This window comes from Hipposideros armiger, unplaced genomic scaffold (genome assembly GCF_001890085.2).
Source record: "Hipposideros armiger isolate ML-2016 unplaced genomic scaffold, ASM189008v1 scaffold_33, whole genome shotgun sequence".
NCBI classification, from domain to species: Eukaryota; Metazoa; Chordata; class Mammalia; order Chiroptera; family Hipposideridae; genus Hipposideros; species Hipposideros armiger.
The window spans coordinates 384,289-399,687 of NW_017731383.1; the positions used below are offsets into that span (position 1 = coordinate 384,289).

A 15,399-nucleotide genomic window follows, 5' to 3' on the forward strand; every position below is an offset into this window, starting at 1 on the left:
AGGAAAATTTGAGTCATTCCAAAGAAATCTGAATGACAGCCTGAAAAACAGTATACTCAACACTTTTTAATTTATAAATAATCTGTGTGTTCTTTTGGGGAAAAATAAAGGTCTGAACAGCTTGCTTGTTTTACGCCTTGCAGTTTTCGGATTCTGGGGTGCTTGTGAAAACTTGGGCTGTGTGGGGGAAAGGATGTGGGTGCTTCTTGACTGTGGGATAAGAATTAGTTCTACTGTAATTAACAGCAGTGAAAACCTGTTTCAGAAGAATGGGAATATTTGACACCTTCGAGAATTTAAAAAATAACCACTGGAGAGGGCTCGGAGTTACTTTCACTATTGTTTTGAAAGTGCCCCAGTTTTCATAATTATGAGTTAGGCAGTCAGGGTTTCCCTCCTTACTTTTCTAGGCAAATCATTTTAGGGAACTAAATGTAACAGAAGTGTTCCTGGACTTGTAACTATGAGAAAACTTCTTTGTTTAAAAAACAAAAACAAGACACTGCTATGCTGACTTTGTTTCATTCGAGTTTTGGTAGAGACGTTGGGTCAGTCTGAGGATGAGGCGGGTTGGCTGCGGCAGACGGGTCGTCTCTGCGTCTCTAACCTCTGACCCCTGCTTTGCTTTTCCCACCTCTGCAGTGTGATGGGAGATCGTGAACATGGACTTTTCTCGGCTCCACATGTATACGCCTCCTCAGTGTGTGCCTGAGAACACTGGCTACACGTATGCACTCAGGTGAGCGTGCGTGCGTGTGTTGGCGCTGTGTCCCCGTCACCTCCCAGATGCCACGGAGTTAAGGGGAGCCCTGGAACTTGCCACCAGATGTGACATTTTGAAAGAAAATACCTGTCAACTTGACATCATGCAGTGGCTTTACGCAGCTACTGAACTGGCATGGCAGCTGTGAGGTTGTTTGGACGCGGCCGTTTCTGATGACTCATGATGACTCAGTGCATGGGTTACTGCTCCAGACCCACCCAAACGGCTGTGGTCTCGGAGCCCGTGTCTGTCCCTCTGTCCCATGCTCGGGCTTTGTGGCTCCTGGCGCTGGCTGGTGTTGCAGAGGCCAAAGAAGCGTCCTGGACAGGTGGCCTTTGAGAGGAGGCCACGAGCGCTTCAGGGGCAGGACCTGGTCGGCGCTCATGTCTCTGTTTCAGCTCACGTGCTGCCCAAGCTCAAAGTTGGAGCCTGAAAGCTGCTGACTTGCCCATTACAGCTCTAGTTATCGAACAGAAAGGATGATTGAAATGAAACTGAGTATCATCAAATTGTGGGTTAGTGCCGAAGGAAGGTCCATACTGGACTGTTTAGGATTCGATTGGCAGTTAGGAAACGTTTGCATCGGGCAAAGTGTTTAAGGCACACAGGAAAATGCTTGTGTAGTTGTGCAATGGCTTATCTTCTAGAGGGTGAAAATGCAATTGAACTGTTAAGCAAATTAGAAGGTATTTTAAGGAAAATACTTTTTAATGGCATCAGTCACATCTCGCACTTAATAATTTTTCATTCACCTTCTAGATCACGTCACACTTTCCGTAATAACACACTCTGTTTTCGTTAAAAGTCTAGTATTTTAGCACAAAATACTCAAGCCAATTCAAGTCAAGCTGTTCCCTCTTCTGCATTGTGGAGCATCAAAATAATGTTTTTTGGTAACTTATTTTTAGCTTTTATAACCTTTTTTAAAATGCACATGTCTAGGTCTCTGTGCCTTGGGACAGCAACACTGTCAATTTCAGTGACTCTAAGCCGTGTGGGTAGGTGAGGAAGTACAAGAAGTGAGGTGGGAAGGGCAGGCAGGTGTGGTTCCACAGGCTGTGCGAGCAGCTTGCACTTTACTGAGGGCGGGGGGACAGTGAAGGGTTTTAAGCAGCGAGTGACGTGACCAGGTCTGTGCTCAGAAGGGAGCTACAGTGTGGGAGTGGGTGTGAGAGTGAGGGGGCTGTTGGAGAGGTCGTCCTCACTCTGCTGTCCTTCAGACCCCTCCCCGCTTCCTGCTGCCGCCCACTTTGACTCTGGTCTGGTCGCCCCTCATGTCTGATGACCACCCTGGTTGATGGCTGTGTGTCCAGCCTGCTTGGCCCTCACTCTTAGCAGAGGCTCCTCCAGCATCCTGGTCATTCCGTGTGCAGCACTGCAGTGTCCCCTACTGTGGAAAATGTCACACAGTGTGAACATCTGGCAGGTGGCCCTAGGCCCTTGCTCTCACGTGGCTCAGCTGTTGGCAGTGCTTGGCTCCCCTGCGCCCCTCCCAGTAGGTTGTTTTGAAGCAAATTTCTAAAAGGTGACATTTAAAAAGCTATCCAAAATACCAGTATTGCAACAAAAGCCCCTAGTAATTTAAAATAAATCCTAACAAGGGCCGGCCGAGTGGCTCAGTTGGTTAAGAGCTCACTCAAGGGCCGGCCGAGTGGCGCGATGGTTAAGTGCTGGCTTGGGACGCCAGAGGGCCACGGTTCAGATCCCACATATGAGGGCCAGTGACACTGCCCTCTACAGCTAAGATGCTGAACAACAGCTCAACCTGGAGCTGGGCTGCCGTGAGTCGCCGGTGATGGCGTAGGCTGCAGCCCCTGTGGCAGTGGGTTGCCATGGGCTACTGTATGTAGCCAGCAGCCAGCTTGAGCAGCCAGCAGCCGCAATGAGCGGCCATCCAGGCCGGCGACTGATCTGTCTCACCCGGGAAGAGTGCAATGATGGTGCCAACTTGGGCCAGTGAAGCAACGCCCTCCACAACTAGACTGAAGAACAAAACGACAGCAACTTGTCTGTTCCCCTTCCCCCAATTCCCCAGCACTGTTCCCATCCCCCAATTCCCCAATAAAAATCTTTAAAAAAAAAGAGCTCGCTCAAGAGTTTGAGCTCTGAGCAATAGCAGTTCGAGTCCCAGCCCGAGCTGAGCAGCCACTAAGCTGCCAACAGGTGGCAGGATGGCTCAGCTAAAAAAATAAAATAAAATTTAAAATAAGTCCTAACAACTCTATATATCAAAAACTAAGGGATCTTCATCTTTTTTTTTTTTTAACAACCATTTAAAAACAAGGAACCTAAGGGCCGGCTGAGTGGCTCAGTTGGTTAAGAGCTCGCTCAAGAGTTTGAGCTCTGAGCAACAGTGGTTCGAGTCAGCCCGAGCTGAGCAGCCGTGAGCTGCCAACAGGTGGCGGGATGGCTCAGCTAAAAAAAAAAAAAAAAAAAAAAAAAAAAAAAAAAAAAACAAGGAACCTAAATAGATTGTCACATTCTGTTTGGCTGATTTGTGTGTTAATCTGTGTCCCCTGCAGACTGGTGGTTAGATGTGGGCATTTGATTGTTCCCAGGGGTTGGTCTGTTGGCATGACTACGCAGTAGGTGGCACTTCCCGTTACGTTCTCTTAGTGTATGCTTGTGTCTCTAGGTGCTGAGGCTGGTCAGTGTTATAAGCCGGAGCCGCTTGTTAGGAAGTCCCAGCAGCCACGGGTGGTGCTGCCCTGGTCAGGAGCACGTCTCCAGAGCCCCGCCATGTTGCACGCTCATGCTGGGTGCACGTGAGGCTGGACAACTAGATTTCTGACCCTCAGCATCTGGGGGAAGTTGATTTTCAGCCAGAAAGAAAGGTGGGAATGGCTGTGGGTATGTACAAGGCGAGAGTGTTTTGAGAAGGAGGGAGGTGCCATCAGCCAGTCAGATGCTGCTGGGCACCAGCATGGCCAGCGGGCTTGCCCGGGCCGGGGCGGGGGGGGTTGTTACTCGACAGAAGGGGCCAAGTGCAGTGATTGGAGCAGGAGCTGGAATGCATTTCAGTGGGGAGAAGAGTGCGTGTAGACACGGCACCTCCTTCAACAAGTTTGGCTGATAATGGAAGGAGGAAGGGCATGGCTTTGTTCGTTTTCTTTATGTTGTTACCGGGGGAGAGATGAGAGTGTGTCTGGATGCTGATGGTGAGGAGCCAACAGACAGAGGTTGAAGACGAGTGAGAAGAGAGAACTGACAGTAAGATCTAGAAAGTGGGAGGGAGACTCAGTGCGGGGCCCACAGCATGGGCTTTGGGATTCCTGCCCGCTGTCACGTGGCAGCGTGACCGTGGGTCCTTCCACAGAGCCACCTGAGAGGCAGCGCGGGTGGCGTGTGGTTTTCTGGGGGAGAAGGAAGCAGGCCCTTCTAGAGAGAGCCAGAGGTCTAGGGAGGGGAGGCGCGAAAGTCTGATGGCCACGGGTGCCGGGAACAGGCGACCACCACCCAGATGGCCAGACGGGCGAGGACCTGTGGGGCATGGGGACGGAGAGTGTGTCCACCTCCTGGTGTGACTTCCTCAGAGCTGGCACCAGTCAGGAATCACAGAGAGAGTGATTGGCTTCATCCGGGTGGGATGGTGCCAGGCCACTGACAGATGGGATTGCAGCCGGGGGCTGGGACCACCCTGGGATCGGGGTCCTACAGGTTGAGGGATGTTGCAAACGGTTCAGAGTGATGGGTGACGAGCAGTCCAAGTGTAGGACCTCAAAGTGCAGTGTGGGGAGGCATTCAGAGAAGCGACACGGAGCATCAGCGTGTGTCAGATCCTGGGGACTATTGCTGTGTGGGATTCGCTTTGCCTGAGTGCCCCTCCCAGTCACTGAGGTCACCGCACTGCTGACCTGCGGGGTCTGCACTGTGTGCTCTGCTGGTACCATGCCCGCTGCCACAGCTGGTGTCCGTGTTTGTCTCTGGCTCTCAGTTGTGGTAGATTTTTTCAGCCTTTAATCTAAAAGACAGATTTCAAAGAGGGGGCACGGTGGTCCCAGTGTCTGATGACATCACACTCTCAGGATTAGACCGAGACTGTATCTTTGGGGTCTTCGTCTAGAGCATCCTTCTTTATATCCTGCTTCTGTCCCTTAATTCCATCTCGTCCTGGATAGACCCCTCCCCCTGCAGTTCAGTGCCACCTCCCCGAGCTCTGTAGTAAACCAGTGACGCCCATTAATGCCGCACTTGACATATTCCTGCTGGCTGGGCAGGCGCCTGGGACGCCTGTCTCCCACGGCATTTGGGCCTCTCTGCTGTGTCTCTGGGCACATCTGTCTGTAGGACACGGTGCTTGGGACCCTGGGGCACCATGTGCCTCGAGCGCTGCACTGATGCAGACCTTTGCAGTCACCTGATGCCTCAGGTGAGCGGCTGAGGGCGACCCCTGGTGGTAGATCCCGGAATTGCTCCCCCACCCTCCCTGCTGGGAACAGCCCTGGGCTGTTTGGGTCTGGAGCTCACACTGCAAGCTCAGAGTGAAAGGACTGCGCCCTGCCTCCTTTCAGCTGCTCAGGCAGCTGTGTCACCTGTTTGGAGAGAACCTCCCAGGCCTTTCCTGTGCCTTCGCTTACCTGTGTGTGTGTCAGAAATGTGTTGCTGCTTTCTCGTTTGTTTCAACATAAATAGGATGACACTCGGGTGTTTTGTCTTTTCATTGACCAGCATAACGTGGAAGTACATAGATTCAGATCTTCCCTGTATCTTACTCCGGGTGTGTCCTGCGTTCTCCCTGTGTGTAGGTGGCAGCTGTTAGAAGGGAGCTGCAGCTAATGCTCTCTTGAGGGCTCCTCCTGTGCCTCTCCAGCCTGACCACGGCCTTCCCATGGTGAAGTTAGTCCAGGTTCTGGGTTGAAAGCTGGGACCTGTTTAGACTGTAGCAGTCTCGCAGTGTCCCCACACTGACCTCCAGGGCCTGGTGGGGTGGGGACAGAGTCAGAAGAACCTTCGAAGGTGTGTGTGATGTGTCATGTGTGTGAGATGACACAAAGCCATTTGTACTGACTTACTCTTGGTCAGATCTGATAATGATGAACTTGGTTGTGAAATATTTTTATGGTACGAAAAACATAATGCAGAAATGTCCTTCAGACCATTTGCTTCACTCAAATTTCCAGATCCTTCGCCAGGTCTGCTTTCCTGGGCGGGAGCTGTTTTCCCGCTGCCTGCTGAGCTGCGTCCCACGCATGCCGCCTCCCTGTGTGGTGTTTGGAAGTGCAGGTCACTCGCTCAGGGCGTGCGCTGCTGCAGGGTCCATGTGGAGCCCCTCCCAGCCCCTGCCCACCCCCTGCCCTGGGTTCTGCAGCTGCCTCCTTGCCTGCAGTTTTCCCTGCCGGCTCAGGAAGCCCTCAGCTGACTCCTGTCCCCGCCTCCTCTGCGCACTGTGCCCCTCCTTGCTGGATGGTGGGTCACCTCTCCTGCAGATGTGGACACCTCCCTGCTAGGTGACCGTGTAGTGTGTGTTCTGAGGGCAAGGGGTGCTGTCAGTGTGCTTGGGCCCCGCCGCCGGCCGGCTGGGTTGGGACGCATGACCCCACGTCCTGGACACGCACAGTAGGTGCGCAGGGAACGTTTCTTGATTTGGAGACACTAACAGCACAAAAGGACACACACAGCTTTGAGATAAGTGCATGGAAGGGTATTGGAGCGACTTGCTTGTCACCAGCTTGTCCTGCCTCGTGGCGAGTTAGATGCAGAGTGGTGGTGACGGCCGCGTGCCCTACTCCCCTTCTGCTCACTCTGGTTCATTCGGTGACGACTGGCGGCCTCGGGAACTGCTTTGCAGGCTGTGTCTGTAGAGGCTCCTGGGGTTGCCCGTGGGGGGTTCTTGTGGATTTAGTCTGTCTTAATGCAAATTAGGGGCAGCTCTGCTTCAACCCTAGGTCCCGGGAGGCATCCTCTCACTCCTTGGTCAGCATCAGCTGTCCACTCACCGGTGCCAGCTGATTGTGCTCTATAGAAGGGTCGCCACACAGCAGCGGCTTTTTTTAGAATTCTCTGTGGGCTCCATGTCTAGTCATTGTTTGCTCAGTTTGTTTCAGAAGTGGAGCTGGAAGCCCTGTTTATCTCAACACGTTCTTTCCCTTCTAGTTCAAGTTACTCTTCTGATGCTTTGGATTTCGAGACTGAGCACAAACTGGACCCCGTGTTTGATTCTCCGAGAATGTCCCGCCGTGGTTTGCACCCGGTCAGCACAGCATCCGCCACTGCGGGTGGCCAGGCTGGGGCCGCTAAGTCCTGCACCAGCAGCACTGTCACCCTGAGAGAGAGAGTGACCAGGTAAGCACTGCTTGTCTGTGTTACATTGTAGTGCCTGCTCAGACCGCATGTGTGCGCTGTGGGCCTGCAGCCACACCCTTGAGCTGAAGGCCATGCTCGCCGTGGGCACAGACCCCATGTGGCCTCTGGCTTTGCTGTGAGCAGGACACACAGTTCTGGAATGCCTCGGTCATTGCATTGTCTTCTGCCAGTTACCTTTCCCAGGTCTCAAAGCCTGGGAGGGGGGCGTGGCACCTGCCACGAGCATGCGAGAGACTTTAGGCAGTGCCAGCCGTGCTGTCCATCCCTGTCGCTGGAGCCGATCTCAGCTGTGCCTCCTGGTGGCTTGGGGTCATTGTAGCCAGTCACTGCATCGTTGCGGCCTGTGAAGCCCGTGAACGGACAGACATGCCCGTGGAGCGCACATCACCCACACTCACCATTGTCACAGTCACTCGGTTTCTGAACTCTCCATATGCCCAAGAAGGAGCAAAAGTAGGCAAGGTCTCTGTGCCATCAGAGATGAAGAATAAAAGTGACAGCTTCACTTGGGGTCGCTCACAAATGATGAGTTTCTGACCTGAATGGCTCCTCATCTCGGGAACGGGGTAGTGGCTGCTAAGGGAGGTGTGGAGGCTGCAGGGGTGACATGGGCACTGGCACAGCCCCGTCCTGGCGTCCCCATGAGTTGCAGTCACCGCGGAGCTTGTGCAGAGCGTGAGGTTCCCGGGCGTCCACCTTGAGAGTGGACATCTGGTTCACGAAGGCGCTCCTGGCACTGCATTGGCTCCAGGAAGTCGTCCTCGGAAGGACCACCCAGCCACTAAGGCTGCCTTCTGGCACCAGACGGTGCCGTGACCAGGTGTCCTGATGGTGTCTTGTTATTGCTGCCTGCCTTTCACCCCCTGTTGGGCCCTCGCCCTCCGAGGGCCTGCTGGGTGCCACCTGTCCCACCACCTGATCAGGCCCTGAAGTTTGTCCTCAAGGCCTCTGTCAGCGGGAATGTAGAGTGTGTCTGAGGTCACAGCCTCCCTGCTGAATGCACTTCTGTCCTTCCTGGTGCAGAAAGAGCGCGGGCTGTCGCCCTGTGTGCGGTTCCTTGCTTTAAAGGGAAGGGGTCAAATGAGAACTTTTTATTTTTAGGCTGTTTTATATGTGGGTTATTTTAGTTTTTAACCACTTGGGTCTTAGGGCCCCGACTGATCTGAAATGGATTTTGTTTGCACGGCTTTAGGAGGAGTCTTTGGGCCCCAGCTTAAGGTTTCTACTTACAGATGAACAAATGCTTCATTAGAGTACAAAAACAGAAGAAAATGCCGCCTTAAAGCTACTGTATTTATTCTCCAAGATTTCTTGTTGGTAAAATGTAGTCGTTTTGTGTTGAGTAGGAAAACTATAAACACGTTCCCTTATTCCTTTCTTTTTAGAACAGCGAGGCAGCGCGGCAGTGCAGGCAGGCCGGCTCTGAGGGCCCCCCAGGCCTCACGGAGGGTCGCGACTGCTCTGCGGCCCCCTGTGCTGGACGAGTCTCTGATCCGCGAGCAGACCCGAGTGGACCACTTCTGGGGTGAGTTACCTACTGCTGGTTGTCTCTCCAGTGGTTCTGGGAGAAGGGAGGCCATGGCCGGGGTGTCCCTTTGCCCATTCCTGGGGGGGAGGCACCTCTCGGCTCAGCTGCTCTGTGGGTTGTGCAGTCATTCGCTGTGACGCGGCAGGGGTGTGTCACTGGTGTTACCTTGGTAAGATGTCTGAGCGAAGGCACCGTAAAAGTCACCAGTGTGATTTCACGTCCCTGCCAGCACCAGACACAGGCGCGGTAGACAGACAGGCTGACAGTGCAGGGCACCTGTGAGCTGACTCAACTGAGAGAGCGGAACAGTGGTGCCAGCACTGTGGGGGTGACACTTCAGGAGCCTCAGCTTTGGCGGGGACACGGAGCTGCGGCCACGTCCGCCTGATGTTCTGGCCACCCTTTTGAGAAGACCAGAAGACCCGGATTTGTTCCAGAAGCTTCTCATGCTGATTTTGGGAAGCTTCATGTTGGCTGTTGGCTCAGCCAGTGGGGGCAGTGCTCAGACAGCGGAGGGCGCGTGTGTTCAGGACGTGGTTCTGAGAGGGGGCGGTTCTCCCTGTGGTGCCCCGCCCTGTAGGGCAGACTGTGTGCCGTGTGCAGGTCCTTGGCGCCATGTGGAAAGCGTCCGCATGGACCTGGACAAGTTTCCACTAGTAGCAGTGCCGTAAAGCCGTGTATTAACCGTTGTAACCTTTACTTGTTTGTGTGGGTTTGTTCTACTATGGTAATTTGCGGTCAATAGCAGAAATGTGTGTGTGTGTTTTAGGTCTGGACGACGATGGAGACCTTAAAGGTAATTATTGAGTCCTTCCTCTTCTCCACACTTTTCAAGATGGAAACTTTAGTTAGGGTCTGCAGATCATGATAAACAGGCTCCATCTGCTTTTGGAACCTTCAGGTGGAAGCAAAGCTGTCATTCAGGGAAACGGTGACGTGGCAGCAGAGGCCGCCAAGAGCAACGGCTATACCTGCAGCCGCTGCAGCCTGCTGTCGGAGCGCAAGGACGCGCTGACTGCCGTCCCCGCCGCCTGCGGGGCCGTGTCGAGGGTTTACTCGAGGGACAGGAATCAGAAACGTAAGTGTCGCCCTTCCTTTAAAGGCAAGGGGAAGATTCCATGGCCATGGTCCCGTTTCTTTTTATACCTGGTTTTATGGTCTCCTGAGTCTACTCGAGGCAGACCTGAACTCAGAATTATCCTTTAAAAGTTTAAGAAATGCCCCCCAAATTAGCTTTCTTCCTTTTCATCCTCTTTCAACTTGCACTTTATATGGTAGGTATTTTTGTTCCTGGGAGTGTCTGAAGTTCTGTAGATTTGAACTTTGGGTAAACAAAAGAAAATTTCTACTTCAGTGACACCTGTGGGTGGAACTGTGCCGTCCCTTTCAGGAGCATGGACTTTCGCGTGTGCTAAAGGGACAGCTTGTGAGGGTGCTGTCACCTCCCCGTGGAGGTGTCCGTGCAGCGAGTGAGGGAAAACACTTCCTCGGTGTCTGTTCTTAGGGTAGCGTGTCGGAGGGCACGCAGGTGAGGGGCGGCTCGTGGGAATGCGCGGGTCTGGCCGGGGGCACTGGCTCTGTCTGGGATGGCAGCAGTCGTGTCACAGAACGCCCGCACGCACAGGTGGACATTGGGAGTGCTGGTGGCCCTCGCCCGAATGTGGAGGTCCTGGGAGGGATGTTGGCGCAAGCTGCTGGGGCCGCCGCGGCCTGTCCAGGCAAGCCCTGGGGTCTTCCTCCTGCGCCCGGCACTCACAGGGCCCCGGCGAGAGCATTGCTGCAGCTCCCCCGCCAGGCTCTGGGGCGCTTGGGGACTCCACACCAGGCCACGCCTTCCTGCCCCACGGTCCCCACTCTGACACGGCACGCAGAGGCTAGGGAGCCCTTGATCTCAGACACGCATTGCCTTGCTTCTGAGTTGTGGCTCCTCCTGTTTATCTCTGTGCTGGACATCACGCTCGGGCGCGTGCCAGGCTCCGGACTGGCCAGCACTGGAGGGCGGGCTGTGCTTGCTGTTCACGGCATTGTTCCTGGTGCTCAGCGTGTGGGAGTGCCCAGTTAGTATTTTCCGGTGGCTGTTTTGACACAGCGGGGGTGGTACCAGGACTAAGAACTCTTCCATTCTAGCTGCTGGTCACGGTGCTGAAGCTCCTGGGTCTGTGCTGAAGTGTGGTCCACACCGTCAGCATCCGTGTGTACCCAGGAGAGCTGCCAGGGGAGGCTTTCCTTTTTTTTTTTTTTTTTTAAGCTGAGCCATCCTGCCACCTGTTGGCAGCTCAGCGGCTGCTCAGCTCGGGCTGGACTCGAACCGCTGTTGCTCAGAGCTCAAACTCTTGAGCGAGCTCTTAACCAACTGAGCCACTCGGCCGGCCCTGAGGCTTTCCTCTTAACACTGGCATCGCCGTGGACCTGGGTCCCCCCATGTGGACACGCACTCTGCTCGGTGTGTGCCCGTGCCTCCATGGCCCCTCAGCAGCCCTGCCACTGTGGCTGTCTCGTGTGTACACACTGGCAGACTGGGGCTTAGCTAGCTTAGGAAAGTTGCCGGTGAGCGATGGGCCTTGGACCTGGCCCAGGCGTCTGCTGTCGGGTGCACTGCCCTAGCCGCCTCTGTGCCCCGTGTTCCCCATTCAGGACAGCCCGAGTGGGGCCCAGCACCCGCCTAGATCCCTGCAGCCCACAGAGATGCCGCGGGTACTGTCTTTGGGAGCGTGGCGAACGGATAGCACGTTGTTCTCAGAGTCAGAACCCACTCCATAGACTGTGAGCAGCCGTCTCAGACCTGTGCGAAGCTTGCTGCTCCCCCACAGCCTCGTCGTAGGGGTCACGGCTGTTTCCAGCCAGCCCGCAGCCACTCTGTTGGGGTAGGATGGGTGGGCGTGGGTGGGCTAGGCGCTGGGCGTACTTCGGGGAGTAGCCTCTGGAAATGCGTCGCACGTCCCTGGCTTAAATTGGCCTTGAATGTTTTTGAGAAAACAAGTTATATTTTATTTGCTGTGGGCTTCTGTCTCCACCTCCCTTGCTCTTGGGGATTATAACAGTGATTTGTAGAGCCAACTGACTTATTCCTCTTAGAAAATCTGTCCTGACTATTAAAGTAGAGTGTTTATGAAAGAACATTAGAAAATCACAGAGATGCACAAGGAAGAAAGTTAAAATCGCCCACAACCTAGCCCCAGAGTCCGGCCTTCCGGCTGTGTCCCTGGGACACAGGGAGGTCACACTGCATGAACTGCTGCGTGTGCCGTACTTGCTTGAAACACAAATGACCCTTCTCAAGCATAGATGGCCCCCTTCTTCGTTTGTTTTTACTCACGCTCTCCTGTAACATCTCTAACTGGCACAGGTAGAGGGAGTCCCTGCCCGCACCTGGTTCCCCCTCCAGAGGGAACTGCTGCCCATGGGCAGAGTTCACCGTGAGCTCACGGAACGTAAAACCACTCACTTTCGAGTGTACAGTTCGTGGCACCTGGTGCATTCACAGTGTTGTGTGGACACCACCTGAACTTGGCATTTGTACACTTGGTTTCCGTCGTCACTGAAATGCTGTCAGAACACACACATGCTTTGGCAGCTGCTTTCCGTGTGTCGTTCTTGATGCTTATCTGCTGTTGCATTTGTGGTTCTATCAAAGTGTTTTCAACCAGGGTCTAGATGACATTCCAGTTTTCCTGCTTGTACACTTCAGACACAGCGTTTCTTTGGCTGTGTGTCCTTGTCCGTATCTGTCTGTGTACTAGGCAAACCTTTCTCTCAGGTAGACAGACTGGAGGTGGAACAGGTGGGTTCAAGTGACGTGTCCCGCTGGGACCGGCTGCTTTCTGAGTCCTGACCCTTTTGAGGTTCAAGTTGACAAAATGTGATTTTCTGGTTCACATCAAAAAGGCTTTAAAAGGCTTCTAAGTCTTTTCCTTGGGACATCAGACGGGCCTAGCAGAGCAGGGTGGGGCTGAGACCTGCCTCGTGGTCAGAGCGACCTCTCCCGTGACCGTCAGGCTCTCCTTCAGAAGCAGGCGCCCTCGCCCGCACCGTCCCCAGGACGACTGTCCCCAGTACGGCCTGTGTGTGACAGTGGCTGGTCAGACTGTGGAAGCAGTCTGCTCTGTGCGCTCTCCTGCCTCAGGCGGCACTTACGCCCCCGTGAAAGGCATAGACCAACTTAGGAAAGGTGGGCCTTTCCTTTGAAAACTGTCGGTTGCCCAGAAGTTCACTTCTCAAAGCAGCCTCTGTTGTTAGAGAAGTGGTACGTGGGTGTGAGCGGGCTTTGGGGCTGGTGTGGCCACGCAGCCAGACCAGGAGGCTTTCTGTTGCTGAGTGACCACCTACGGCCAAGGCCCTGCCGGCTCTGGTGGGGCGTGGGCGCGACGATGTCTGAGCTGAGTGGCTAGAACCTCCACGGGGGAGCAACTCTGACTGAGGCCACTTTCCTGAAGAAGCGACAGCAGCTCAGAGAGAGTCAAAACTTCCAGCCGGCAGCTTCCACCAGTAACTGTCACTGCTGGAAAAAGATTATTTACAATTTCAGTTTAAACAGACTCTTCCAGTTGACTAACCACTGACCCCAACCACTCCCCTCAATGGCACTTTGAGGGTCCCCGTTCTGTGTCCTCTTGCCAATTTTTCATATTTTCTTACTTTTAAAGTTTCATCAATTTGATGAATGGAAGGTGTTTAGGTGTTTTTATTATCAGCAGACTGGCCGTGCGGCACTTCTTGATGCTCTTTTCTCTTTTTACGAAGCTCTGTTTAAAGTTGACAATTCACTGTGGGACAGTCATGACACAGTGGGTGCTGACACCGTGAATGTTTTTAGTGCAGGGGCCAATTCACAAATAGCCTACTCCTTACTCAAGCTGCTGACAACAGAGCTCAAATTTTATTACTTCAAAATCACTCCCATCTCAGACGTCACCATCCCAGCCAGCCTCATGCCACAGACTCTGAACTCACCGCGGCATCACCGGGCTGGGAGAGGAAGCCTCGGGGCTACCTGGGGGCACTCCTGGCGAGCCAGGTGGGCCGTCCACGTCTGTAGGTGGTCCCAGCGGACTTGGCATGTGGGAACAAGCCTGCGTGCTCCGCTCCTCCGTGGAGAAACGTTCCCTCCAGAGCCAAAATGTCTAGCAGCGCGACGTGTAGAGCATCACCACATACATTTCAGGTTAACAGAAAGAGTGTCGGGGATCACGCGGCACATTCTGAAGCTCAGGCCCTGACAAGTAGTAAGGGCAGCGAGGTCTCCTGGCCCAGCAGCCACATAACTGAGCTGCTGCCTGCACAGGCCATGGCGTTTGTTTCTGTTGTCCCCCGCTGCAGATGCTGTGGCACGCCTTGTCCTGGAAGGGGTGGTGGGGGCTCACCTGATAGTCCTCCTCCAGGCAGGTGATACAGGAAGGGGGTGGGGGTGGAGCGGAGCGCAGGTTAGGGCAGTTGTTTGCAGTCCCCACGGATGGCAGCCTATGTATGCACAGCATCGGGATGCAGTGATGTCACCAGGATACTTTCTGGAAGATGGCTAGTGAGCGAGCTTTGGTGTTGACAGCTCTCCCATCAAGTTTGCTTTGCAGCTCCGCCTGTCAGGATGTGACGTGTGTCACTCTAGGCAGAGTGCCATTTGTCATTACGTCTCTTCCAACATCTCTGGTGTCCACTTAGAAAGTTGACTCTCCTTTGCCTGAAATGAATACCTGGGCCTTGTGACTCACAGGGGAGTAAGTGTGGGCTTCGTGGGAAGAAGTAACTGTGTTCCCGGTTTTTCAATAGGCGGCGCGTCCTTCTACCTGGATAGGATTCTGTGGCTGGTCACGTGCACATCGTCATCTTTCTCGTCATTCTTAGTTCAACTTTTTCGAGTGGTTTTAATGAAGCGCAATTATGAATCAGAAAATTACAAATTGAAAAGTTATGAATCAAAAGATCACGAATCAGAAAGCTATAAGTCAAAAAGCCATGAATCAAAAGGTATTTACATAATTTTTTCTCCTTTTCCCACCAAATAATGCTGTCAAGGTGGAGAAAACACACTTTTCCAGCGTGGTGCTTCCTCGCCTCTCCTGTCGCAGTCTTCATGCTGACTTTCTCTGGGTCTTTCTAGAAGGGAGCTTCTGGAGGTTTTGATGCGATCTCTGTGTGGTTCAGTCTCCTGAAAGCTGATCAGTGTTTAAGCATTTATAAGTCACTTTTTAGTAAAAAGTTAGCGTACTCAACTTTGATTCTTACTACCTTTTTTAAGCAAAAGCAGTTTATCTGAACTGCCTGCCGCATGCTGTTCCATACGACTGTAAGCAGGCTGGCCACCTTTGCACTGTCCGCTGGGCGCATTCCCTGGCCAGGGGCACTGGAGCGTCTCTTCCTAAGCAAACCTGTCGCCTGTGCTCACTGCACGTGCGAGCCATCGCCCGAGACGGCTGCCGAGCTGCCCTCTTCGGGGTCTGGGAGCGTGAGCGGGGCTCCCACGAGGGTCCGTCTCTAAGTCCCTTTTGCGTATGTTACAGCCCATTTCGATCCCTGTGGCCGGAGGAATGTAAGAGCGTTTCTCAGAGAGGACGGGCACCTCAGTGTGAATGGGGAGGCACTGTGTAAGTATGGCTTCCCTTCACGGGGCCATTCCCGGCCTGGGTGTTGGCTTCCTGCAGGATGGCCGAGCAGGCCGCTGGCAGTGTAGACAGATCGCCCACCCGAGGCGGGCCCCACCCATTGGACAGGCTGTAGAGCCTGGCAGGAACCTTAGCGCAGAAGCTAACGGCCACCAGCCTGTATTTGCCTTGATTCTTTTTCGTAATAAGGCTCTGATTTTTTTCAAACT

At 53.7% G+C, this 15,399-nt stretch overlaps 1 protein-coding gene across 1 annotated transcript in view; it reads left to right on the top strand.

The window, feature by feature from the left end:
• SUN1 (Sad1 and UNC84 domain containing 1) overlaps positions 1–15,399 on the top strand; it is a 50,676-nt gene that overhangs the window by 14,481 nt on the left and 20,796 nt on the right. The window contains exons 2-8 of the mRNA XM_019637416.1: positions 643–739; positions 6,857–7,045; positions 8,452–8,591; positions 9,364–9,390; positions 9,496–9,672; positions 14,358–14,555; positions 15,089–15,172. Of these exons, the coding sequence (XP_019492961.1) occupies positions 663–739; positions 6,857–7,045; positions 8,452–8,591; positions 9,364–9,390; positions 9,496–9,672; positions 14,358–14,555; positions 15,089–15,172 (892 nt within the window). The 5' untranslated portion in view covers positions 643–662. The remainder of the gene's footprint in view (positions 1–642; positions 740–6,856; positions 7,046–8,451; positions 8,592–9,363; positions 9,391–9,495; positions 9,673–14,357; positions 14,556–15,088; positions 15,173–15,399) is intronic.